The sequence below is a fragment of the Hydra viridissima genome, unplaced genomic scaffold, assembly GCF_058129835.1.
Source record: "Hydra viridissima isolate aposymbiotic clone 2 unplaced genomic scaffold, HvirCarnegie_v1 scaffold_7, whole genome shotgun sequence".
NCBI classification, from domain to species: domain Eukaryota; kingdom Metazoa; phylum Cnidaria; class Hydrozoa; order Anthoathecata; family Hydridae; genus Hydra; species Hydra viridissima.
The window spans coordinates 16,430,227-16,457,760 of record NW_028324306.1 but is presented as its reverse complement, the minus strand read 5'-3'; the positions used below and the strand labels follow the sequence as shown (position 1 = coordinate 16,457,760).

General features: G+C 29.7%; 3 protein-coding genes and 1 long non-coding RNA gene across 10 annotated transcripts in view; 3 read left to right on the top strand and 1 right to left on the bottom strand.

Moving 5' to 3' along the window:
* The first annotated feature begins 685 nt into the window (after positions 1–685).
* Positions 686–7,635, top strand: LOC145184333 (uncharacterized). Of its 2 annotated transcripts, none has more exons than XM_090093916.1 (9): positions 686–849; positions 1,410–2,218; positions 2,891–3,002; positions 3,229–3,548; positions 3,689–3,839; positions 6,163–6,259; positions 6,428–6,734; positions 6,881–7,090; positions 7,197–7,635. In XM_090093916.1, the coding sequence occupies exons 2-9, from the start codon at positions 1,414–1,416 to the stop codon at positions 7,505–7,507; spliced, it is 2,313 nt and encodes a 770-aa protein (XP_089950042.1). In that variant the 5' UTR covers positions 686–849; positions 1,410–1,413; the 3' UTR covers positions 7,508–7,635. The 2 variants fall into 2 exon arrangements, with proteins under 2 accessions (XP_089950042.1, XP_089950043.1); XM_090093917.1 differs by having other exon boundaries at positions 686–904.
* A 3,339-nt stretch (positions 7,636–10,974) lies between these two features.
* LOC145184436 (clathrin heavy chain 1-like) lies at positions 10,975–23,730 on the bottom strand. Its single transcript, XM_080060106.2, has 23 exons — positions 22,354–23,730; positions 21,357–21,564; positions 19,606–20,324; positions 18,230–18,427; positions 17,920–18,120; positions 17,729–17,821; positions 17,370–17,552; positions 16,950–17,087; positions 16,497–16,661; positions 16,091–16,342; positions 15,597–15,689; positions 15,371–15,496; positions 14,882–15,147; positions 14,661–14,772; positions 14,378–14,500; positions 14,105–14,250; positions 13,576–13,952; positions 13,135–13,457; positions 12,714–12,989; positions 11,920–12,483; positions 11,613–11,834; positions 11,429–11,501; positions 10,975–11,291 (listed from the first exon to the last, which is right to left on the bottom strand). The coding sequence occupies exons 1-23, from the start codon at positions 22,393–22,395 to the stop codon at positions 11,089–11,091; spliced, it is 5,103 nt and encodes a 1,700-aa protein (XP_079916232.2). The 5' UTR covers positions 22,396–23,730; the 3' UTR covers positions 10,975–11,088.
* LOC149886373 (uncharacterized) lies at positions 19,526–21,954 on the top strand. The gene is made up of 2 exons (XR_016454142.1): positions 19,526–20,770; positions 20,939–21,954. It is a non-coding gene; the product is annotated as an uncharacterized LOC149886373 (long non-coding RNA).
* LOC149886372 (uncharacterized) overlaps positions 23,547–27,534 on the top strand; it is a 16,408-nt gene continuing 12,420 nt past the window's right edge. For 2 of the 6 annotated variants that reach the window (XM_090093132.1, XM_090093127.1), the window contains exons 1-3: positions 23,675–25,800; positions 26,000–26,148; positions 26,884–27,144. In XM_090093132.1, coding sequence (XP_089949258.1) covers positions 26,895–27,144 — 250 coding nt within the window. In that variant the 5' untranslated portion in view covers positions 23,675–25,800; positions 26,000–26,148; positions 26,884–26,894. Of the gene's footprint in view, positions 25,925–25,999; positions 26,149–26,755; positions 27,145–27,534 lie in introns of those variants that run through there. The other 4 variants (XM_090093130.1, XM_090093129.1, XM_090093128.1 and 1 more) reach the window with 4 other exon arrangements.

Here is a 27,534-nt window from a genome sequence, read left to right as displayed (position 1 = left end):
GATCTTTAATTTAGGAATATTTCTTTGCATTCTTTAAAATTTCACTTAACAGTTTTCTCACTTTTAATTTTTAAATTAAGACGTTTTATCAAGAAATTATATCACAAGTTGATGGAGTAGTATAGGCTCATAATTTAAAATTCCAAATAAAGAATATCATTTTTTTTTTCAATCACATTTCTCATAAGAATTTTGACTTAATTAAATAAGAATTTTGAATTTTGACTTAATGAAAGTGTCAGGAAAACAATTGAAAACGACTTTTTTAAAAGTTTTGTTATAAATTTCAAGACTTATGCCACCTTATCCTACTGTGTAATATGTTGTTTTACTTTCAAGAACTGTTTGTTCTTCAGTTTCTCTAATTATTTCCTTGCTTTTTGGAGAACGCTGATAAGTTTCTTTTAGCGCCCTGCCCCCACCTCGTGGCTTCGCGGTCTCTGAATCCTAGCAACAGGGTTGTGAGGTTATGAGAAATCATAAACATTTTAGAGTGTATATTTTTTTCTTTTTTTAGATGTAAAGCAAAATTGAAAGGAATTCTTTTTTTTTTACACCTAACCTTATACTATTGTAAATGACTTTTCTTTAACATTTTCTTTAGATAGTTAAAATAATTGGCTGTTTGTTATGGAGTTAATTTTCTGATCGCTCTCCTAATTTAAGTTAATATCGGACAATTATGTCCGCGACCTAATAATAGCTGTTTCATTCAGCACAATAACAAAATGTCGATCTAAAATAATGCGTCAAGTTAATATTTACCCAACTGTCCTAAATATAAAAATCAGCTTAAAACAAACTGTAATTTACCATAATTTTTATGGTGTGTTGATTTTGATTGAGGAAGTACGTTAGCTTTTACAAATATGTAAAGTTGCCACTAACCACATTTTTTATATAGGTAGGATGACTAAAATCTAAATGCTTATAGGTATTTTGTATGGTATAAAAAACTTTAAGTACGCTAATTTTCTGAGAAATAAATGGTTAGATTTACTTATCATTGCTCTTGTGAGTCATTTCTGTTTTTATCAAAGGATATACCTGTAGGTTTGGCTAAAGTAGACTACATTACACTAACACCACTAATTCATTTTTATCTATATTTATTATCAAATTGTCATAGACAATTGTTGATTAGCAGAAAAACAACAAGTCTATTTTTGTGCTTGAATATTGGCTGTCAACCATCAGATTTGATAATCTGCACAAATTTATGTCTTAAGTTTTATAATAATCCATCATAAATTTCTCTTGACTATTTATTAAAGAAATGGGTATCAAATTTGCTATGTATCATATATTTTCTATAATTTTTCTTTTAGTTTTTTTTTTGGAATCCTTGTATTTTATTTTGATTGGTAATAGTTTATTCTACTTTCTTTTCCTTTTTTTTTTTCTTATAGAAAAATGATGCAGCACAAATATAATATGGCACTCCAACATTTCTATCAGGCTGCTGTCACTAAAAATAAAGCAAAACCTAACCCTGTATCTGAGTCTTCAGAGGAAGAGCTTTTCACAGATTATTACAAGGAAGAGTGTTTTGAAATGCAAGAGACAAAAACTGAGAATAAGAACACATCCAATAAGCGTAAACATCCTCGCAAGCCCATGAAGCAAATTATTCAACCAAAATCAATTTTCTCATGTCGCAGTTGTGTCTTTATGTTAATTGTATTTATCTTATTTATGATATTAGTTTGCTCATTGACATATTTTTTACAGTTGGGAATTTCTCAAATAGCTCCAATATCTGATCAGAATTCAGTAGCTACTGATTATTCTCATAATTTTACTGCTTCCAGCCCTATTTTGCAGTCATGTTCTGGATTTAAAGTTGAACAAATTTGGCGTAGAGATTTTGAGAAGTTACAAACTGATTCTTCAACAAGATTAGTTGATACTAACAAAGATGGGGTTGACGATATAATAATGGGCTTTGGTACCAGCTTGGATGGATATGATGTTGATCAGGTAGAAATATGTAGTAAATATTTCAACAATAAGTTTCCTTGCTTTGGTGGTGTATTATCTGTTGATGGGAAAACAGGAAATCAGTTGTGGGTTCATTATTCTCATAACAATATATTTGGCATAAACTGTAATGGAGACTTGGATGCAGATGGGGTAGCTGACTGCCTGTGTGCTGGAAGAGGAGGGGTTTTTGAAGCAATAAGTGGTGCTACTGGCTCCCTGCTATGGATATTCTTAGGTCTATTAAATTTGTTCTTGTTTTAGATAAATTTCAATTTATTTTATATTTGCTTATACATTTTTATGTATAAAAGTTAAAGTTCAACTCAAAACATAGCCTAGTGATAGGAAAAGGAGATACCATGTCTGCAAATTCTCTTAACATTTTCTCTCATTTTAAATTTATAAACTTTGTGATGGCATTTTTTTAAGTTTATATTTTTTTCAGAAATTTTTGTAAGACATAAATAAACATGTACAATACTTTATTCCTATATTTTAAAATTAATAACTCAAATAATACTTTAAGTTCTTAAATATAGTAAGAATAAAGGTAAATAAAGGTTTCTGATAAATTTATTTAAAATCTTCAAGAGCTTTGAGTAAGAGCACTTTAAGTTTAAAATGTTCTGTAAAAATTGTTTCTCAATAAAGCTATTACAATTTTGGGAAAAAAATTATAATAAGGCTCATTTTTGAGCCAAGTTTTAACTTTTTGTTAAAACTTATGTATTTAAAAAAACTTCTGATGTAAAAATTTTATTTAAAAACTCAAGTACCCTTCAGTCTATGATCTAATTATAGATTGATTTTTTTAAAAAAGAATAAATAAATAACTAGGAATGACAATATACAACAATCCACTTTATAACACTCTTACAATATTTTGAATAATTAATTATAAATTTAGATAAAAAGTATCACAATCAGCATGCAAGTTTATATACGCCTCAGTTTATCAATGACATTAATAATGATGGTGTTTTAGATGTTGTTCAAATTCAAGGAGGGGATTTTCATATGTATGTTAATTTAATTTCATAAGTTTCTCATTTGATCAATAAATATCCTATTGTATTTTTAAACTGGTTTAATAGCTTTAGGAAAACCTGAGTTCAAAGAGAATCTGAGAAGGAGATTCTGAGTTTTCATTTTTGAAAAATAGTCACTAAATCTTAAAATGTTTGAAATCCTGAAATATTATCATTAGTTGATCAATATTTTCAATGATGTTACTTTTACTTACAGAGTTTCTTTCAATAAAACCAATCAATCATCACCAGCCAATCAATCATCACCAACCAATCAATCATCACCAACCAATCAACTGTCAAAAGTTCTATTTTTTTGCGGTAAAACTGGCAATGTGTTAAAAGGTATTCCGATTCCTGGAAATGCAGAATCAAATTTTTCTCCTGTACTTTATTCTACAAAGCTAGGGGAATTGAGAATAGTATTTGGTACAGGAAGTGAGAATCAAGCTGGAAATCTTTATGTTATACCACTAGAAGCCTTATTTAATGAAGATCTGAGCAAGTTAATAGTGGTTTTTAAAGATGGCAAGAAAGGTTAAATGATTATTCATGGTTAAAAAAAAAAGAAAAATGTTTAATTAGTTTGTATCAAGTGGTGAAATTTGAATATTTGACTCACACTGTACAAGAGTTTCTCTGCGTAAGTAGTTTTTAATGTTATTATTTTCCTATAGGATTTATCAACTCACCTGTACTTGTTGACATAAATAAAGATGGAGTTGTGGACCTAATAAGTGCTGGGCTAAGCGAAAAAGTTGTTGCAATTGATGGAGAAACATTAGAGATTATTTGGACTTATAACATGACTGGAGCTGAGACCTATTCGTAAGTTTTCATTCTTTGCCTTTTCATGTTAATTTAAAGGACTCTTGTTTCTTCCTTAGGAGAAATCAGATATTATTTTTCAATAACATTCTCAAGTATTTCAGATATTGAAAAATTGTGCTTTATGAATTAGCAATCGGTATGTGTAATGCTAGTGGATGTTGAGATAAAAATTTTATTGTCAAAAATAAACTTTGGTGAGTTGTTTCAGAAAAAAAAAATGCTTTTGATGAAATCTTTTACAATTATTCTGAAAGCAAATTTAATCAAGATTTCAGATAACAAAAGAAATTATGTTAATAAATTTTTTTGCTTAAAATTTTACTCATTTTTAACTCTGGATTAGTATCCAAACAAAGTTTTTGAGATCAAAATTTTTTCCATGTAATTTTTTAACTTTCTATTATCAAGTTAGGTCAACTAGCTTTATTGACTCCTGTAAGTCAATTTTGCATTTGTTCAATTAACTTCTTTGTTGTATTTGACTTCAAATTTCTTGGAGTAAGATCTTCAGCTCTTCTCTCTTTTTGAGACATTGTGTGCTAGCTTTTTGATCCAGAATAGTGCACAGGTGTTCAATTGGATTGAGATCTGGACTTTGAGTCAGTAATTCAAGTAACTCAATCTGCTTCTGGATGAAAACTTTTTCTTTTTTTGACATATGCTTCAAAGCTTAAGTCAAAGAAAGAAAAAGTTTTCATGGAAAAAAATTTTGCATGGAAAAAATTTTGCTTTCCCATTTGCAGTTTTCATGTTGAATCCAAAGATTTTTATTAAGAATGTTGACATATACTTCAGAATTCATAATTTAATATAAAGCCCAAAGTTTGTATGTGTGTATGTGAGTGTGTTCTTTATACAAATCCACAATTTTGCTCCAATCCTCACCAAATTTTGCACATAGGTCTAATTTTTCCCAAGGAAGGATTTAGGCCAGGTTTGGACTACCCCAGGCTCCTTGTTCAGGGTGCTTATGCAACCACTCTTTGCCCTCGTGAGGAGGTGATTACTGAGCTAATAGTTTTAATAGTTTTTACCAGTGAAAACCAAATAACAGTAAATATGTGTTAGCAGTTTTTTATGGCAGTTTTTAAGGGATATTTTTGGAAAAGTATACAGTATAAACAAACAAGTAAATTTGTAAAGACAGGTTTTTGTTTAAAGAGAAGATTATTGTGATTTGTTGTAAAAATGATATGTTTGCTGCAAAAAAAAAGTTACATTATCACAGTGTAGTTTTGTTCCCAAAAACATGACTACATAGTTACAAATGCATTTCTGAATAACACAGTAAAGTTTTATAGCTAATAGCTGGAAAACCTGGCGCATTGCACTGGGTATTCCAGCTAGTCCAAGGATATTCTAAAGGGTCAACCTGTGGAACTCATTGGTTCTCTGAAGAGAATCATCTCGTTTCTTAAGGACAACGTCTCTTGAGTTTGTTTGGTCACCAACAATGACAATAGCAACCTTGTTTATTGTGCAATCAATAAAATTCAGCTTTTACTATTCCATTACAAGTCATCCAGCCCCATGCCATAAAGCTGCTTTCACCACATTTCACTGTTCCTCAAATGCAACTGAGTTTGAATGTTTCAGCTTCCTTTCTCAATAATTTTTGAGCTCCATCAGATTTCACAAGATTAAATTTTGACTTGTTATTCCACAAAACTTTCTTCCAGAATTTTAACAAGATGTTTAAATATTTTTAAGCAAATGGGAGTCTTCACTCTCTAAAGGGCTTTTGAAAGGAATGGTTTTTTGCATGGAACTCTTGACAATTTTTGGATTAACTCTGGCTGTCATTTTGCACTTAGCTCCTGACCTTGGATTATTTTTCACATATTCAAAGCTTTTGTACTTTTTAATCAAGTTACTGATGGCTCCTAATGTCATTCCAGTCACTTTTTTGTATCAATCTGAATATTTTACCTTGCTTGAACAAGTTAATAACTAAGTTGCCCCAAGCTCGCAACCATTGTTTGGTTTTAAAATCAGTTTTTAAAACACCTTCAGCAGCATTGACAAAATATATATGAATACCTCAACTCATTTCAGTATATACTCCATATTTAGGTAAATCACACTGTCATGATTAAATTATTATCTCTCTCTCTACAACAATTTGGGATACTATTGAAAAATGGTTTGGAAGCAGCATTTAGAGCATAATAAAAAAATGTCTTTTGACATTTTTGAAGTTTTTCAAAAGAAAGTCACTTTGATTAAATATTATTTTATTAAATAATTTTTTTAAATAGTCTTTTAAAAATAATTTTTAAATACTTTTTTTTTCTTTAATATTTTTTTAAAAATATCTTAGACTTCCAGCTGTTGGCTTCTACAATGATGATGACATTGTTGACTTTGTGATTAGGAAAAATGTGGGAACAGGTTTTCCTGTTTACTATCTTTCAAAAGTAAAATGCTTATTTTTTATTTACTTAAAGTATATTATTTTAAAATTTGAAAAATACTTCCGAAATTTTTTTCTGCTTTTAAATTTCTTTTATTTTCAGATATTGATTTCTTTTATTTTCAGATATTGATTTCTTTTATTTTTAGATATTGATTTCTTTTATTTTTAGATATTGATTTTAAATGGAAAAACAGGTGAAGAACTTCCTGATTCATTTAAAACTTCTTCTGCTACACATTCATCTTTGTTGAGCGTGAGTATGGAAGGATACGGAAATGATTTGCTTCTCTATTGGAGTTCTGAATGCGAAAAACACAATCAAGAAAAAGAGTTCTTTCAAATGGTACCTGGGACAGATCTTCGAACTGCATACTACATGGATAGCTGTATGGCCAGATTCAACAGCAAAAGTTTTACAAAATTAAGTGTTATGAACATTGAGAATGGGTTTCCTGGTCCTGAAATCTACAACTCAAGTATGAGTTTGACATATTGTCTAATGACTTTTTTCAATTATTACTTTTCTTAATATTTTAGTCTTTTTTTTAACTTGTATTTGATAGTACTACTCAAATTTCTCAAATTCTATTGCATGAACTTCTTTCATTCTGTAATATTCTAGAGAATTCCACAGATATCTCAAACAACTCTGTGATTCAGAGTATGTTTCAAACTGGTGTTATTGCTCGCTCTTTATCAAGTAAACGAAAGCAGTTAAGCGAAAGTTTTGACATCATATTTGCTGTTTATGACATTAGACCTTCATTGGTTCGAATTATTCAAGCTGAAGACCTTGTTTGTATAAATCATTTAAAAGAAAGAGCCGAAAAAGGCATAAGTGTTTTCTCAATTCTTTAAGTATAATTAAAAAGAATTAAGGAATGATCAATTTTTATCTAAAATAAATAAATCACTAATGTACGCATTTTTTTCTTTAGGAGACTTTCACATTGTAGTTGATATCAAGTCAAACAACGCTAAAGGCATTTATGATCATGGGGATACAGCTGTGAATGATTGCTTGCAATCTCGCTACAATGGGACTGTATTGGATAATGTCAAAAGTACTTTTGCAAAAAACTTTAACAAAGGGGTAATGACTTTGTATAGATTTCAAGTTACATGCGAATGTGAGAAAGGTAAGAAATGCGCAAAAGTTCTTCCACAACAGGACCAAGGATGGACTGGGTATATGGGCAGTATGAGTAATGGATACTTTAACAATCGTAAAAGCACTTCCTATAATTAAACTCCAATAATAAAAGTGTAAACAAACATTATTTTTCAATCAAATTCCTGTAATCTTAGCCATCAATATTTGTGATATTGTATTTATTATACTATGTGTAAATTATTTATATAATAAATTTTATTTACTCTAAAGTTTTGTTGTTAGATTAATATAATAATAATAATTGGAATTTATTTGATTTTTATGTTTTTTTATCAAATGCTTGGTACCACAAAGTTTTGTTAGTTTTAAAAATTACAGATTTTACTAAAACACAACTTGACATACTTAAAACCGTGAAAGTGAAAAAGTTCCTCTCTGTAGGGTTGCTTCTTTAAATCAAAGAGAAAGTTTGTATACATACATACATACATACATACATACATACATACATACATACATACATACATACATACATACATACATACATACATACATACATACATACATACATACATACATACATACATACATACATACATACATACATACATACATACATACATACATACATACATACATACATACATACATACATACATACATACATACATACATACATACATAGTTTACATACACAGATGCATGCATACATACATTTTTTTCATTGATGAAAACTAGTTTTCCTTTAACAGAACCATTCACTACAGTCTATTTTAAATAAACTTTACTGAGTACCATTTTAAGATATGTTCTATACTGATCGTTTTTTTAGTTCGGGTTGCTTTCATTTCCATTTATTTTTTTTTGAAACAGTTCAAAGTAATCCTTAATTCTTATGCATCAGTTGCAGTTTTTTTTTTTTTTTTTTGATATCTTTTTAGCTTTTAACTTTATAACCCTGTAGTTTAAGGCACTGGATAAACTTTCCTTCAATATTCTCCAAACTTTTTTGCGTACGTGAATCTACTGTTGTAGATATGTAACATGCGACACAAGTTTTTTTTGCCTATTTTTGCCGTAAATAAAGGTACAACAAATAGTTCGTGTTCGGTTAACAGTTAAAAAATAGCATAAAAAAAAGAGGAAAAAAAAAAAGTTTATTTGAAGTTGCTTTTTTACAAATAAACTTTTTTATCTAATGATCTCAATAAATGGTTATCAACATTCAAACTGTGTAAATATGAAAAATATATATATATATTTTTGAATAATACTTGAAATAAAAAAAACAAAACATTTTCATTGTTTTTTATAACCTTTTCACAACATTTCTTCAATATATTTGGCATGTTCAATAAGTCTTAGGAATTTACCAATATGTTTTTATTACATTATAGTAACTTAAGAAAGCATGCCATTTCCGTATAGTTTAGTCTCCATCACACCTTATAGCATCTTCACAATAGCCATATAATCCTTTTAGTTCCATTTTAAATCGATCAGGTGGTAGTGATCTGAACCACTGTAGCGCAGCCTCCTTAATTTCGCACACAGAAAGCACACGAAAAATCATATTGTCGGAGAGGATTCTTTAAATCTTTAAATACCCGCCTGTCGCATTGAATTAGATCAGGGCTATAGGTCGATTTAGTAATCAATCTGACATGGCGTCTGACGAAAATATCTGTAGCTACTGTAGACTTCTATAGTGTAAGGCTTAGCATTATTGTGCTGCCACCACAGATCACGCAATTTTGTCAGTTTTACTGCTATTTCCCCCCAACATTATTTACGACTTCGCAGTAGCGTTCACCTGCAACAGCGTCACCGGGAGACATCTCGACGGTACACCTCCCATCACCAATGCATGCGAACAACATTAATATTTTTCGATTTATGAGCTTTTATGGTTAAGCGTGATCTTTATTCAGCAATTCAAACTTTGTTCTCAGCCTTCGACGGCAAATTGTTGAATAGCACCTGTTGAACAGACTCGTCTTGTCTGTCACCCATTACCGTAGGTATTCCGCCATTATACAGTTGCCATTATACAGTTCCGCCATTATACAGTTGCTTATTCGATCAGTATGTGAGCGAGCACAAACAATCAGACTTTTTTTTTTGTTGAGACAGGAATCCAGACTAAGCAAAGTTTTCTTAACCCAAGACATTGGGTTAAAATGTTATGAACAGTTGCTAGACATAACTCCATGTTTTCAGTAAGCGTTCGTAGAGTTAGCTTTGGCTCAGCTGTGATCAGCTCACCAAATCAATGTTAATTGAGGTGGAAGGCCGACCTGATCGCGCTCTATCCAAGAGACTTGTTCTCGCACCATCTTCAAATGACATGCACCAAAAATACACTGTTTACTTTAAAGGGTTATTACTTACTGATGTCTCCTTCAGCTGTTAAATAGTAGAATTAGTCCGTTGGCCACGTAAGAACTCAATATATGCTCAAAATTGTTCAGAACTTAGCATTCATGTATATTCGACTCAAAAATACTATTTTTTGAGTTGAACCACTATCCTCAAGTGCGATATTTAAAACAATTTCAAAAATGATTGAAAGTTTTACATTTTTTCTCATTTTCAAATTGAAAACAGTCAAAATTTCAAAAAACAAATATAGCTTTAACTAAATAGGGTTTACATGTAGCATAGACTCAGTTGGCTTTTTTAGATTGATTTTATTCAATTGAAAATTACAATATGTGAATTTGGATTCAACAGAATATGGACAAAATAGGATATGGCTTTTACGAAACATAGCCTTAAACCGTCTCCAAATTGAATTACATTGATTCCTATACCTCATTAAGTCATGAATTAAGTTCAAAATGTATGGGTGATTTGGATATACATTTTTCATTGATTCACAAGCTCTTTGGGGTAAATTTCATACCCGGACCATAAGAGACAGTAAGAAAAACTTTCAACCATTGACGCTATTAAACTAATACTTTGCGTATTTTGAATGTAAACAAACCATATTTGCATTGAAAATAAATTCGATTAGCCGAATCCGTTGTATCGAATTTGAAAAAGAACGTCAAGAAGAAAAAAGAATACAAAACAGAGATGACTAGAACACCTTTTAGAAACATTGTTCAGCAAATTATATACAAATGAATTCTGAAAAATTACTATCCATTAGATTCAATTGTTATTAGGATAATTATGATTTAAATTAAGACACAGAGTTGTGTAAACAAAAAGCCATCATATAATCCTAATAGATACTATCTAGTATAATACAAAGTAATGGTTTTGTAAAAGCACATAGTTTGGTAAAAAAAAGAAAAAAAAAAAAAAAAGGTCGTATTAAATTAAAAAAATTGAAAACAAAAAAACTGATCAACTGTTAATCTGTCAAAAAGCAAAACTCCTTCTAAGTTTTTTCTTAGTAGAAAGTACAAAACTGAAAACTCGTCAGATACAACGAACAGCTGTCAGTCAGCACATAAAAAAATATAAACATCACTGGAGAGGTGTCGAAGGATGACGATTTTATATTATATATGATATTCATACCGTGATCTGGATGATCATTTGTGCGATAAATATATATTCCTGAAGTTTTAGAATCAAAAACTAACTACTGTAGGCGGATCAACTTTTCAAGCTGTACAGATTTAATATTACATAACGGATTTGGGTTTATAAAAAAAATTAAATTACGATCTACTATTTATAATCTTTGTCCTTCTAAAGTATTACATCGGCCCATAATACTGCTGCGGCATCGTTTGATATCCTTGAGGCATCATTCCTGATCCCATCATTCCAGGTGCCATCATCCCTTGTGTCATTAATCCTGACGGCATCATTCCAGAAGGCATTCCCGGATTCATACCGTACATTGCAGCAGATTGTGGTAAGAAAGCTGGACCGTTGGTTATCATAAGTTGTTCCATTCCTATAAATCATGAAATTTTTTTTGTCAGTTTCAAAAAATTCAAAATATTTTGTGGGAAAAACGTCGAATTTCAAAGATTTACAAAGACTTATTATAATAGATTTTAAATAACAATCAATCGATCAGAATTTAAGGACCTATGATAGGGGCTTCAGGAGCAGCACTTTGTTCTTCGTCACGCTTTGCATTCGTCTCAGCAAGTTTGTCCACCTGCAAAAAAAGATAACTTACGTCACTTCACGTCAAATACCATGACGCATAAGTGTGCTACTTACATACGGCAAATAAAGCTGTAAGAAAATAATCAATAAATTTGAAAACCTTTGTCAGATACTCCCGCATGACTTGAATCATATATGGCATGGCAAAATCAATAAGATTGTGCTTCCATGCTAATTCCAAAACAACATCTGGTTTTAGTAAGTCATAACACATAAACAATGTTGCTACAAAGCATTCTGTTTTATTGACTTCAAGAAACCATTGAAGAAGATCCTCAGCTACTGACTGGTCACGTGATTCACATGCAAACTGCATGGCATCCTGAACAACAACAAAAATATTTAACGTTTCTCATAACAAAAAACAAACAAACAAAAAAAAACGTAAATGATCTTTTTAAACAAACCTTATATAAATGATCTTTTTTGCATAACTCAACACTCTGTTTCCATCTATTATTGCCTTTATATAAATATGCACCAATGCGTCTAAACTCTATTAACTCATGTTTTTCGAGTTTTTGTGCTAAGGCAATATTATCAAAGTTATCAAACGAATCAATTGATGCTCGAAGTCCGTTATAGTCTTCTTCTTTAATTAGTAGATTATTCAATTCTTCGTTAATAGCTTTATTATTGTGAAATTGCACAGAACGTAAATAAGGCTTTACTAGAGGAAGATGTCCGGCTTTCTGAAAGAAACTTACACCTCTGGTATGGTCCATTCGAGGGGTAAGTACTACTAGTAAATCATTTATCAATAATGGTTTATTGTCCAAATAAAATTGTAATGCCTTGTAATATAACTCAATATTTGCTACTTTTGTAATGACTTCTTTAAAAAGTCCTTCTTTCCATGCAACAGTTGGATGCTTCATCATTGTCACAACGGCATTATCATATTCCTCATATTTGTCATATAAAAATACTAGTTCTGACCAGAGATTGGCTTGCTCACATGCACGTAACACCTGGAATAAAATGCAATCTTTAGTTTTTTCTAAATTAGTTTTTTTTAAAAAGAAAAAAAAAAAAAAATTTCTACATGTATACAAGGATTTGCTATTGATTTCTACATGTATACAAAGATTTGCTATTGATACCTGTAAAGATGATAACAAAATAGGAATAATAAAGTTCAGGGCATTTAAAATTTTAATAAAAGTATATAAGAAAACTTAAAAATCTTAAAACTTTATACCTTTGGTATATTAACTCTGGACCAAAACAATTCAAGATGTTCCTTCATTTTAGTAGGTTTGTACTTTGAATAAAGAATGGCCAGTTCAGTAAACATGCCCATATGAGCTCTCTCTAAACTCAATGCAGCTTCCATTAGTGTTATGAGTTCTTCAAAGTAACCTCTGCTTTCATAATATTTTATTAAATCTTCAAGTTCATCTGCATGAACAACGATGTTTAAGCCACACATTTGAGCAAGACGAAACTCTTTGCCATCTACACAAGAGAAACATACCTAAAAACAGAAGCAAATTCATAAATTAATCTTCGCATCAAATAGCAAAGAGACATCCAGAAGAAGCTTTATGTGGCAGAAATGCATTTATTTAGTTTTGGCACTAGTGTACTGTAAAAATACATAAATTGCAACATATACATACCTCTCTCCATGTTCGTGTACTATTTGCTTTTCTAGCACTGTCTACAGCATCTTGATATGCTCCCAAATTCACTAAGGTAGATGCTAGTCTAGCAAAATTTGATATGTTATTAAATAAGATTTTTGCTGCTTCAAACATTTTTTCCTGAAAGCACCGCTCACCAACTTGGCCAATATTAGCATGGTTTGGACTGGTGACAAATTCTTCTAAATCAGCTAAACGACCAGTGTGAGCAAATGCAAAAATAAGTTCTGTATCAATAAAAGCTTCCTTTGCTTTTTTACGTGCCATCTGCAAGAACTTTACAAGATCCTCATAATTTCCTATAAAGTAAAAGCTATTTAACAAAAAAAGAAAAAAAAAAAAAAAGAAAAGAAATTTAACAGCCATACCCACACATACAAGTAGATAATATAAAAATAAAATTCTAAAAACCAATACCTGATCCTTTAGAAGCTTCGACAACTTCTTTGTAATCTGAGGGATCATCAGCCTTAGTATATGAATCAATAGCTTCTTTGACAAGTCCTTGATTGAGCTGAGCTTTACCAAGTATGCTCCATACAGCTGAATCATTGCATCGCTCAGCAAATTCATAAGCTCTATCCAGATTTTGTATATTTTCAATTAAAACTTGAATGGCAGACGTATTTACATCAAATTTTTTGAAGATAGCAAAAGCCTCTTCAAACAGTTCACTACCTATAGCAATGCTGGCAATGTCAGGTGCATCATAGTTATCTAAACGCGTAATGTACTCCATAACACGTGTTCTATCGGCTTTGATGGCAGTTAAGATTAACAAGTTTTGAAGATTCCTGAAAAAATAATATAATTTCTAAAACTCTGAAATAGCAAAGAATAGTGATTTAAAAACAAATTTTGATTGATATAAAAATTTCATTTATTTAAAAAATATTTCAAACTTCATATATTTATTTGAAAACCATTTTAACAAAAAGCTTTTCACCTATGATCACTGAAAACAGAATTTTCTAATACAATCTTTTCAAGCAGCTCAATGAGTTCATTAGGTAGATCAGCAGTCATAAAGGCTTTTACTGTAACTGAAACATCTTCAGGATCTTGTGTCTCAGAAAGTGCTGTTTGCACAACCTAAGTAGATATGAAAATCTACAATTAATTAAAAGACTTGATTTCTTTTTGATGATATATTTGCATGAAATTAAGTTTAAAAAAGAACAAAAACAAGACCAAATATTTCAAGCTATTTTTATTCAACCTGATCAATTAGCTGTCTTCTATATTTGTTATCTTCATGCAGAACTCCTTGCCATAACTCAGGATTTCTTCTTCTAACTAAATATCTTGCAAGGCTTTTAAACAACGAGTTAACATTGCAAACCTGCAAGTGTTAAATATTCCAATCATTAAAAGAGATTAGATTAAAAACAAATCAGAAAATAGTCTAGATAGTTGTAGAGAATACTAGTTACACACTAAATCAAAAATCTTATTTATAGCAGACAACAGGTAAATGTAATAACAAAAGAAAATACAATTACATTAATAAGTTCTAAGTCACATTGTCCTTGCTCATAAGCTACACAAGCCAAGTGGGGGTCACGCTTCTCACAGTACTTACCAACAACCAAACTGTCATAATAGTGATTTTCTCTAAAAAAAAAAAAACAAAAAAAAGAAAAAATTAAAACTTGTTCTCTCAAAGAAAAAAAGACAAAAACAAAAAAACAAAAAAAAACCTAACAATGTAAGAAAAATATACCTTAAGAATCTCTCTGGATTATTATTAGCATCAATGTAAATTTTAGCCAAAGCATTGTGAGTTGCTGGTTCTACTGAACCTTCATGTATTCTTGACTCAAGCCAAGGTAGCAATAACTTAAGCCTATTTCTTTTTTCAACCTCTGCAACAAGTTCATCAGTTGAAAACTGGCCTTTGACTGAGAGAATGAGACCTTTAATTATATCTTCACTGCAATCTACATCTAACAATCCACCAACTACTACTGATAAGCGAGATGGATTCACCTAGAAAATTTTTAAATGATCATATTACTAAGGAAGTAGGGCCTAAAAATTGATGGGGGGCCGAACATCTGTTAAACTATTATTAAGAGTAAACTTGTTAGTGATTTGCTACACAATAGGGAAATTTAATTTTGACTTAAGCCAAACCACGTCAAAAACAGGAATAAAATTTTATAGGCTTAGTCAATAAAAAAATTCAAACAAATGCACTAATATACCATACTTTTTGGACATAGATTTCAATATACTTCTGTAAGTTATTCTTGTAAAGATACAATACTAAGTCATGGACAAAATCAAAACGATCACAAACAATTATGAGCGGAAGTTGATCTGTTAGTTTAGCTTCCTAAATACAAAATACCATATTAATTTGAGAAAAACATTACACTTAAAAGAACTTAAGAGAAAAAAAAAAAAGAAATACAAAGTAATATAGAAATTAAAACCTTAAGAAAGTTCTTGACTCTTTCAGGATTATAACAGTTACTCTCTCTACAAATACGTTCAACTTCTTTCATTTGACTAGTTTTGCAAGCAGCCTATGAACAGTAATCAAAACATTAAAATTTTAAGATAAGCAATAAGTTTACAATAAATTTCACTAAAAAACCTATTCTAACTGCTTTTGTATTGATTAGCCCTGAACAATTTTAAGAAAAGTATAACTAACCTAGTTTTGAAGAGAGAGAGAGAAAAAAGAGAAATTGAGAGATTTAAAGTTAAATATTGATGAAAAATTTTCCATCAATATTTCCTAATTTCTAAAAGATATTATGATTGGATGAAACAAAGAAGAAAAAGGTGCATAAATTAATGATGCATAAATAAACACTATTATTGAAAAGACATTTCATCCCTTGAATTTAACAAGTTAGCGTTTAACTAAGAAGAAAATCATTTAACTTCAAGATCGTTATCTTTTATATTGATAATTGCTTACTTGTATATATTTAAAATGTACATCAGGTTCCTGGGAAAAATTGACAATAGATCCTAAGAAATAGAATAAACCCTCAAAACTTTTGAATGATTCAAATAACTCAATCAATGCAGATGTGGTCAGTTGTTCATAGTATTTTGATGCTATTTGAACACATATCTGTAAGTTTTGTCTAATATTGTGTGTAAGCATGGCTCTGAGGCATTCAATTGAATCTTCTACAGACAGCGTCCCAAAGTAGTTTACCAGCCACTATATATATAAAAAAAACTTTTCAAGCTTAATCTAAACATTTAGAGAAAAGTTAGAAAGTTATAAAGAGAATGTTGCTGAAGCATTTTACAAAATCATTTTTCTAAAACTAATATGCTTGTTAAAGAATATTTCAGTATTTTTATATACTTACTTCAGGATTTAGAACATGGGTGTGGACAATAGCTCGCTTGATATCATATGGATCTGTGTAATGCTCAAGAGCTCTTTGAAGAAGACCGGCTTGTTCACAAAGTTGAGCAATATGAGCACGATCATAATGAGTTACCATTTGGTTACCCAGAATAGCATCAGCAACCTATATATATACTTTTAATTGTCATATTTCTATCAAATAAATTCTTTTGTAAAACAGAAATATAAATTGAACCCTTTTCAATTAAAATATAACCGCAGTTAATTATGTTTCTCAAAGATTAAAATATATCATCTTCCTATAAAATGAAAATACAAAAAGTCCTTTCATTTCAGTTTATCTTTAAAAGTACCTTTTAAGCTCCTTATGTTTATTAGGATTGAATTTAAAAAACTAACTTGTTAATAGAACTAAACCTGAGTAACAAGAAGACAAGAAACAGAAGTAAACCTGAGGAGCTGAGAGTAAATTCATTTCCAGTAGTCTTGTCTGCAATGGTCCTTCACTTGGTCGGTTATTTTTTAATGCATCCAACAAAAATGATGTGCAATTCTGTACCAAATTTAACTCCATAAATGCATCAACTATCTAAAAGATATATAAAAATGCCCAAGTAATTTAATGCCAATTAATTGCAAGTACAATTTTTACAGTTATACAACTGTGGGTAAAAAGAGTCCAACATCGACTATCCTTATTGTTGATAATGGCTCTTTCTGCACCAGGCCCCAAAGATAAATTATTAATTCATGAAGCTCTTACTATCATATAAAATTAAATCTTAACTAAAAATATTGCTAAAAGATATTTTAACAAATACATTTTTTTAAAAGATCTTTTTTTTATTGTAAATATTACAATAACTCTTACTTGATTTAAATCAGCAAGTGGTTCATCATCTTGTATTAACATTGATGCAAACTGAGACCCAGCTTCTGGATTAACACGCATAACATTTCTTAGCAAAGTAATATAATCTGGCTCAAAATTAACTTTCTTAGCATACAGAACAATTTTTTGAAACTGTCCAGTTTCTGCAAAGCACATTATTACCTAAATTTTTTAAAAAAGTTTTTTTTTTAAAAAAAATGCTTTTGAAAACTTATTTACTCAGTAAAAGTGATAAAACAATTAAACGCTGTGGAGAATAAAACAAATAATGAATAAAATTTAAGTTTAATTGAATTTTTTAAATAAAAAAAAAAAAAAATCTATAAAAAAAATCTTACTTTGTTAGGAACATTAGCTCTCAGGTAAACAGATAAAGCCAACGTGTTATCAAATTGTTTAGCAAGATCTCCTAATTCTTCACTGCAATCAAGCTGATAATCAACAATCAATGCATCAATACAATAAAAAAAAAACAACTTTCTTTTATACATAAAAACAAATTTTAGAAATGAATTTAGTAGAAAATAACCTTATCCTCTTTCAGCCACTTTTCCATAAGCTGTTTACGATTTTGCATAAGAACTGGTCTACAAAGTTCCACAGATTCATATTTATTTAACTGACCTTGATCTAATAAAATACCAAAGTACTGCAACAATGGAGATGTTTGACCAGGCTGAGATGGAAGTTGTTGAAACCTTTGGATTGTTTGTGGAGTTCTTAAGATTCCCTATACATCATTTTAAAAAAGGAGCTTATTATTCTGGTATTGGTGTTGTAGAAACAAACAAAGAAACAAACTCACATATATAACTATCATCGATTAAAAAAAAAATTACTTTAGGTGCTTTAGCTGCAATTTTCGCTGCTTCTGGGTATTGCCCCATTGCAAATTTTTCATTAAAATTTTGAATAAACAAATTGTCTGCGCCAGGTAAATTACAACGTTCAGCCATTCGACGAGCTAGTTCACCATTTTGCTTTACTTGTATTAAAAAAGGAACCATTTTCTCTTCATCACAAGATACTGAAAGTACCTAACAACAATATTATAATTGTTATTACTTTTATCATAAATTATTTTACAATTAAAAAAATAGAAAAAGCATTACTTGTATGTGTCCTGCTTACAAAATATAAAGATTATAAATAAGTATTATAGTAGAAGATATGATAAGAATAAATTAAATCATTAATATATTACCTTTTTACTTTATTTTGAATTCTTGAAATCATTTAATTTTGTTGGTATTGCTAATATATTTAGCTAACAAAGTTTTACCAACTATTATCAATTTCTTTTTACGTAAAATCAGCGAAGTGGTGAGATTGTTTTTGGAAATAATTTGGAAACAAAAAGTATGAGCAAATTTAATCATCAACAATCAAATTGGAAATTGTATATTTCTTTTAGACAGCAATTCGCAAGAGAGTATCAATAATATAGCATTAACTGATATAAACAGGATGAAGATCTAATTAAACAAATTCAACTTCAACCCATAAGAATTGTTAATCTAATAAATTATGATGGTGCATTTCTCAACATGGGTAAATTAAATGGTGCATACTTAAAACAAGATGCTACTTGGTTGATTGCTTCAGGCATAAGATCACAAACTTAATACTAGTTTTAAAATGAGAGATTAGGTCAATTTTATCAGGAAATAAACCAATCAAAAACTGCCACCAATCAAAAACAGCAGTTCAAGTTTAATAATCTTATAAAAAAAAAAAAAAAAACTGCAAAAATTTTAAACAACTTGAATGAAATACAATATTTCTTTTTTTGAAATTTTATTAAAAAATGAAAAAAAAAAAAAATTTTGAAACTAGTTTTAAGAGATGATGCTTGAGAATTAGAAAAAAAGGTTCTTAAGAGTTAGATCCTGATGTAACAATTTAATTATGGTTTTCTGAAAAAGCTTTTTTTTTTATTGGTAGCACCAAACAAATACCCTGGAAAACAAAATCTTTTGCAAAACATCAATTCTAGTACTTCAGTTGATATAAATGGCCCTTTCAAAAAAGATGAGCAGTCTTAAAATTCTTAACATTCTTTTTTTCAATTTTTTTTCAATTTTTAAAAAAAGCAGTGATAACAGTTACAACGATCTCCAATTGAGACGTTCAACTTTTTTTTTTTTTTTTTTAGTCACATGTAAGAATATTTAAGTGACTGAATATATTCATCACTAAAAATAAGATAACATACCTGTCCTTTTCTGTTAACCCCAATAATTCCTTCTGTGAGTTCATAAGGTGCAGTAACAAAGATAGTATCGCTACTGATTCTATTTGAATAAATACATTGTGCACTTTCAACATCATAAAGATGAATATAACCGTACTTTGTAACAAGATATAAAACACCATATTTTTCGCTAGCTTGCATAGCAACAGGAAAATCTTTATCAGCTTCAGGTGGAAATAAAATATTTTCAGCTTTTTTTGGAAAAGGTTGATTGCCAGTTGGTGGGGTTCCAACTTCAATAATATGAAGTTTTGATGCAGTAGCTCCTCTAACAGCAAAGCAAAAAATATTAGAAGGTTGAGCATTACCTTCCATTTTGAATTGTGAAAAAACAGCAGCATGACCTTCAATAGGCTGTGTGACTTTTCTCTCAATAGAGTACAATTGCATTGCACCAACAACTCGGTTTTGCTGTGCTGATATACCTACTAAGAGTAACCATTGGCCTGTATGGTCTACCTTGTAGTTAATTATTTGGCAACCTGAAAGAGATTGATGCCTATCAAACATTTTTACTGGACTTGAATCACCCTCCATAGTCCAATGAAACACAGATGCTTCAGTAACTAAGCCTAGAGTGTTCACAGAAATCCATTTCCAAAAAATAACATCTTCAGTTAGATTGTGTGCTTTCATTTTGCTTTTCATTTCAATATTGAAAATTTGAAGAGTTTTTGCAGCTAAAAAATTAAAAACAAAATATATCTTATTATTATGTAGCAATTCCATTTGCTTTTGTAAAAAATAGATTTTCTATGATGCTAAGAAAATTTACTATACTGAATTAATTGTTCTGTAATATGTACACATAAAAACTATTGTTACAGATTGTTGTAGGGAGCAAAATAAACATTCAGTTTAAATTTAGAAAAGTAACTATCTGAAACCACTTGCAGTAGTTTCTCCATTTTTAGTTTTTTTATTTCAGTTTAACATGCTATTTCTTAATTCTGATATGTTAATTTAAAAAATTGTTTTTTCTTTCCCTTTTTCATTTGTATAAGAAAGCCATACTTAAAACACAGCATTGAATTACAAGATAGTTAATACATTCTCTTTATACTTAATCTCTTTTAAAGAGAACTTTTCCATTGTTGAAAGTGCCTACTTATTCACAAAATCTTAAGTATTTTAATATAAAAAAAAAGACTTAAGTTCATTTCATAAACAAGCAATTTCCATGTTTGCTTTGTATTTTCTTTTGTATTTTTATTACCATTGAGTTTTTTTTAGACATTTTAGATGTAAATTAGTATAATGCATAATCTAAATACCATTCAAGCATTTTTTCTAGTGGAAAACCTCTACATAAAATATGGCCAAAACCTCTACATAAAGTATGGCCAAAACTTTAATCGTTGTCCTTAAACATCTTTAGCCAACCTGCTTTTAAATTTATTTGTATCAAGCTAAAATCAGATCAACTATCCAAAACATATTTTAAACAGCTACAAATGTGTCTTTAGAACATTTTAGGTACAAAAAGTGATTTAAAAACAAAAATCAAGAGGACATATTTTTATTAAAAGAACTTAAACCTTGTTGATTCATTCAGAAAAAAGATACCTTTAGATACCTTTTAGAAAAAATTGAATTACTGTGGTTTTTTAATGCCTAAAACTGGGTATCAAGTTAAAAAAGAATAAAATAAGGATTATAAAATGGATTGATCAATTTAGCAAAACTGAACTAAACTTTTAATAGTGATTTACCTTTAAGTGCAATTACTTTAGATGCTGGATTCATAATAGCTGAGTCTGCAGATATTGGTCTTCGAGTAGGGTTGTTTGGGTCAGCCATATCAATAATAACAACTTGAGCTTGCTCTCCAACTTTCTCTCGAACACAAATAAACTTATCAGACTCCATGGTGAGAGTAGAGAAACCAATGTTAGCAGCATTGATCCCAACATTTTGAAGCTAAATAAAAAGTCAATCTTAAGAAAAAAAAATTTTTTTTTTTTTAAAACCTACTTTAAAAAAATGTTTACATATAATTTATGAAATTATATCTAAATGTAAGAAAATATGCATTCGTTAATTAGTTTTAGAATATTTTTTAATGCTATAATAAAGAAAGATAAAATCTAATTGTCTTTCTACATAAAAGTAAGTTGAAATTTTAATGAATAAACATCAACATGATATAAATTAGAAATTAAACTGATAAAGAATCAATTAATTTTTTTTTCTATCTTTACAATTGCAAGAACTGTATAAGCTTAAAATTAATATGTGCATTTAGATAAGTGCAATTGTTACCTCTATCTTTATTTTAATGCATCTATATAGTGCATTAAAACAAAATATATAATATCAAGGTACAATGAAAATAAAATGAAATCCTAAAACTATTTATTCTTTGGACTTTTTATTATTTATTACTTATTATTAAATAACTTATTGACACTATTTCAGCATGATTTCTCCTGAGTATCAAAAATAAGGACTGCTGCTTCAGCAAATATGTATTGAGATTTTAATTTTAACTTTTCAGTTCAGGTCATCTAGACTAGATAGTCGTTTAACAGACTTGTTACCATTGAAGTAATGGAGGTGATACCAAGGATCTTGTTATGTACTTAGCTACTTAGCTTAAATAATTTACTATTTTTATTCATCTCTAAACTAACAACAGAAGGGTAAAATTTCTGGATGTTATTATCATATATTTAAAAAAGCGTAATCATAAAATGCTTTTAATCTAACCTGAAGATGTTCTTGAAATCGAATCGGCAAAAGTTGCGCCATTTTGCAATTCGAGTAAGTTCTAATCAGAAGCTGGTTAAAACAGATTACAGTTTGCTTTTCTAATCTTATACCTTAAAAAAAAAAGAAGCCTTAAATATATGTATACAAATGAAAATTAGAAATTTAAAATACAAGAGTACTCCAAGTTTGGGTCTTATACACCAAGTTCCGCAATCTTATTGCAAAATCGTTCTGATCTTTTTGAAGCGGTCAGGGAAAGACGGAGGGAGGTGCCACGTGACATGAAATACTAGTTCCAGGTTCAATAAATTTGAAGATATTAAGTTACAAGAACCACATGTGCTTCAACACTAAATGAAAACTATTAAACTACATGCATGCATTCCTTAAACTCGCGAGTGATCGAAAATTATAAGTATCATTGTAAGAAAAAAAAGTCTCAAGTAAACTAAATATTTAGCAACTTTTACATTTATGTTGGCAAATCAAAAAGATTTTTTTAAAAATATTTTCGTAAAATAAATAGAGAAATCAATTAACTCTTTTGACTCACTTGTTCAAGTGCTATACTTATTTTCTTTTTAGACAAAAATCAACAACAAATCAGATAGTAGACTAATTTGGTTTTGGGGTTGGCGCTTTTAGGTTAAGTTTTAAATTCTAAGCATTAAATTTTATTTACATTTTACAGACTTAAAAGTTTTTTTATTTTCATAAGTTTATAAGTTTATATTTCATTTGCTAACACGAGGCGTTAGCAAATAAAATTTAAAACTTTTAAACTATTTAGTTTCGTCGAATGTAATCAAAATGAATTAATCGTTTTAAAAACTCTGCGTGTAATCAAAAGTTGCCGTAACTAAAAAAAAATGCGTGACGTAATACTTCGAAACGGAAGCACCGAACCAGTCATTACAACCAAAAACTCAACGTTACGTCTTTTATACCGGTTTCTCTACGCATTTAATGTGAAGCTGTGAGTCATAAAAAATTGAGTTTTTATCTAATCTTTTTTGTTGTTGGCGCCACAGTTTACGACGAAGCTTTTTAATCTTATTTCAACAAGAATTTTGAAAAATAATTTGAAATCCAATCAATCGTTAGTTTAACAACAGATCATTATTTTGAAATCTAACCAATCATTAGAGTAACAATAGTCGATAGTGAAGTAACAAACATTTTTTATTTTTAATTTAGAACTTTTTTTGCCTTTTGAGATGGAAAAATGGGTATCGGGAAAGCGTTAAATTAACGTTTTTTTTACTTTGGTGCAATCTGAACATGTGTAAGACAAGGTGTTTGAAAACTCCGAGAAAATATTTGTCTGAGCCATCGCCGCGTTTGATTTCTTCAGCAGTAGATTCGAAGCCCGTCACTTTTACTGATAACCGTGTGCATTTTACTACACTTTTAAAAACCGCTTTTTACCTTCCCTTTTAAAAACTTGATCGAAAGAAAATCGTTCTTTTTTACCTTAAACTCAAATAAAATTTTAATGAACAAAAACTAAATGAAAATTTTAACTTACAACTTTTTCCTAATTACGTATGAACAAAAAGACAAAACAAATCCAAATTAAAGTTTAAATATTTCTTTGGGCTCAGTCGAACCTTTCCTACCCCTCTCTATAATTTCGATAGCACTATTTATTTCCGCTGCCTAAAATTTCCTTTTTCTTCACTTATCGGAGATGTTTCTATGAATCTTTCGTGATTCTTGCGTGGTTTGGTTTTAAAGTCAAACGTGAATCAGCGTTGGCTGGAACACTCCCTGTTTGGTCTTCCTTATGTTAAGTAAGATACTGGTTAAACAGCTGTTTCTTGAAGTTTTAACAAGATGTTTATCCTGTGATTTAAAGTTTAAACGGTTATGGTTATGTATTGGTAGACCATAAATCCCTCAATGCTGAAATCTAACACCACATTAAAAACCTTTGATGTTGACTGCCCTTTGATAGCATCCCATAGTAGGAGACTTTTATATAACTATCAGAATTTTTTTCTTTCAATTTTCCTATGTATGAAAGTAAAGCATAATTCTTCATTAGGGATTGTTGATAAACATGATATTTCAGCTGATTTAATTTACAACAATGATGAGACTGGAGTAGAGGTGGATGGTGGTTAGAATGGTGTTTACCTTTCAGAACTATGACTTTCATTGTTATGTGGACTGTGCTCCACAAACATCAAGTAGGGGAGGTATTAGTAATTAAAGAGTTGTAAACACCATTGGAATATGTTGTATGAATACTGGATCTTTTTTACCTCCTATGTTGATTTTCAAGCATCTGAGGTTCAAAAATAGGCTAAAAGATGGAGCATCGGCACTGAAAATTTTTTGTTGTTCTAAAAAATGGTTAAGTAACAATAGATTTGTTTATTTTGTGGATTAATCTATTAACTATATTTGTCTTAAACATTAAACAGAAAAAAAATCATAGCAAAAAAAGTAATTCCTCCTTAAGTTATCTGTGAGCATTAAAAATCAACGTTACAAAAGGCAGTTAAGAAGCACCGTCAATAATAAACCTTTAACAGTTCATAAAATTTAAGAAAAACCAACAAACCATCGTTAAAATGTTACTTCTGCGAGTTGGATTCTTGCAGTTACATGAAAATAAAATACAAGAAGAAGTTATTCTATCTTTGTAAACAATCTTGTAAAAAATCTTTGCGGCATGGTGAAGGTTTTGCCTAATTCAGTTCCACCAACTACATATCAAGTTAACATTAAATTGTCAGATAAAATGGTGATAACGAAGAAGATAAAGATGATGAATCTTGTCATCCTGGAGAGCTTCACTTGTCTGACCAACTAAAACTTGTTATATCTTGCAGACATGGGTAACATTCATTTTGCACAATGATCAAGATAAAGATTTGACTGTTCCAAGTTCTTGTGCAGAAACCGGGTTGCATTGAGGTTAAAAGTACGGAATCTATTGCGCTCATATGTGAATTTCGAGCTACAGAACCACACACACACCCTGTGCTTACTACCTTACAGCAGGTAAATCGGACACTGACATCAAAATTAAGTTACTTTTTTAATTAGTCTGATATTTCTTCTTATCCATGACTTGGGAAGAGTTAGTAAGCGTTTTTGCTAAAGCATTCCTTAAATAAATTTGGACTCTTGAAAAGTACTAGATCAGCAAAATTGTCGAAAAAGGGAGTTTCTGAATTGACCGTAAAGAATATTGTGTTATTTTTAGCTTATGCTATTGTAAAAATGAGCATTGGATTTTTTATCCATGCTTGTATATTAACGCAAATAAACACCTAAATATATTCTTCACATGGGAAAGAAGTATAAAAGAATAACACGGGTTGAAAAAAAAGACCTTTACATTGAGCAAAAAACTTTTAGTAAAACAGAAGCGCTTCTACATCAGGTGCTTAATTTCTAACCTTTTGTCACATGCACACTTTATGTTTCCAGGTTTGTAACAGATTAGAAGTAATCCAATTTTGTTTATAACAAAAATTTTAAAACCCTGCCTATTGAATTTCATGAACAGCGTTTAAATTGACTTATAATCCTCAAACTTGTTGTTTAATAAAAGGTTTGAAAAATTTTAGTTGTATCGCCATTTTACCAATTTAAAGCATATAAAACATTTCAACCAATTTTATTTTAGATGTCTTCAATAAAGCTTCAATGATTGTGTCGTTGCAAAGTTATCATGAACCTTTGATGATTTATTCAAAAAGAGCGATAGTTTTTGACTGACTTTCAGATATCTTTTTAACTTTACATAGCAAAAAGAAAAAAGGAACGAACTAGGGGGTAAGTATTTCTTGTTCAAAGATTGCTATAATTTACAAAACTTAAAATAAAGAAGTTTAAACTGGTGTGCAGCAATAATCATGACTTTCTTCGCTTTGTTCTTTCTTTCTTTTTTTTTTTTTTCTAATGGGATTGTTTTTGTAACTTATGAAAATTAGTCAAAACAAAACTTGTTTTATTTAATAAAAGAAGTAAAGTAACTATTTTTTTTTGAAGCTTTATTTAAAAAGTTCTAACGTTTCCTTTTTTTATTCATTTCCTTACACACAACACCATCTCAAAAAGATTCGGCACTCAATAATCCTCTTTGTTCTCACAACTAGTTGAAAAAAACCAAGTTAATAATAAAGACATTTAAACGATCATTATTGGCATAGTCAATGCAATGATTAGAATAGCTTCTGTTATCTGCATATTCGATCTAATTTTAATGACCATGTTATCGTTTTTAATTGACGATGAACCAATCATAATGCTGTTTTGACGATGAACCAATCAAATCTGAATGTTGCTCGTTTTTTTTTTAAGTTTAAGTTTTATTTCTGTTTCTTACCAAATCCCCTTTCAAAACCAAAATCCTCAATCTCACGTTTGATTCGTGTTTGTCTACACTCTATATCTTTAGTAAGAGTCATACGCTGATGAGGTGACCTCTTCGAAAGGTGCTTAAAAAAATTTTATAAAATGAATGAGCAATCAGTTAAAGATTAGTTAAAACAAACCTTATATTGTTAGACACATTCATCATGGATCCAAGAATTAAATGGATTTTGGTTGACAACATCTCTCAGGAGTGGAAAAGATTTGCAAACGATGCTGCTTTTGATAAAGCTGTTATTGATTATATTGATCTCGATGATAACAGTGATAAAGATAAAATGGACGAGCTGCTTAAAAAACTCGTTTTACGAAATTCTTCCGACTTTTTGACTGTGATTGAAAAATCTCTCACACTGATGGGTAAAGCAGATATCTTGAATGAGATTCATATGATTCGTAAGTGCAGCCTCCTTTTTTTTTTAATGTGGCTTTGTTGTTTCATGTTAAAGTTTTTCCTAACATTTATTTTATGTCGTCGTCTTCAAATTGTGCTTTCTCTATAAAATATTCGCCTCTTTGAAATTATGTCCTCCGAGAATTTTTTTAGCAGCTGAATTATTTTTTCAAACCTATTTGAATAATTAGTTTTGAATCTATAAAATCCTTTTTTTACCAAGAATTATAAAGTTCTATCGTTTTAACAAACAAAAAACAAAAAAAACTAAAAATTAACCGTCTAAAACAACTGCATATTGAAGACAAGTACTGCAACATTTTTCTGTGAAATGCTATTCTATGTCACCCAAGAAGTTTACAAAAAAAAACTTCAGAGTAATATGAACTAAG

Bases quoted from the DNA above. Each gene is read 5' to 3' on its own strand.
- LOC145184333 (XM_090093916.1), top strand. From the start codon at position 1,414: ATGATGCAGCACAAATATAATATGGCACTCCAACATTTCTATCAGGCT. The intron at 3,003-3,228 runs GTATGTTAATTT...TTTTACTTACAG, and splicing joins CAAGGAGGGGATTTTCATAT to AGTTTCTTTCAATAAAACCA. The intron at 7,091-7,196 runs GCATAAGTGTTT...TTTTTTCTTTAG, and splicing joins AAAAGAAAGAGCCGAAAAAG to GAGACTTTCACATTGTAGTT.
- LOC145184436 (XM_080060106.2), bottom strand. From the start codon at position 22,395: ATGGCGCAACTTTTGCCGATTCGATTTCAAGAACATCTTCAG. The intron at 15,690-16,090 runs GTAAGCAATTAT...TACTGTTCATAG, and splicing joins TACATTTTAAATATATACAA to GCTGCTTGCAAAACTAGTCA. The intron at 14,501-14,660 runs GTAATTGTATTT...TAACACTTGCAG, and splicing joins GTGACTTAGAACTTATTAAT to GTTTGCAATGTTAACTCGTT.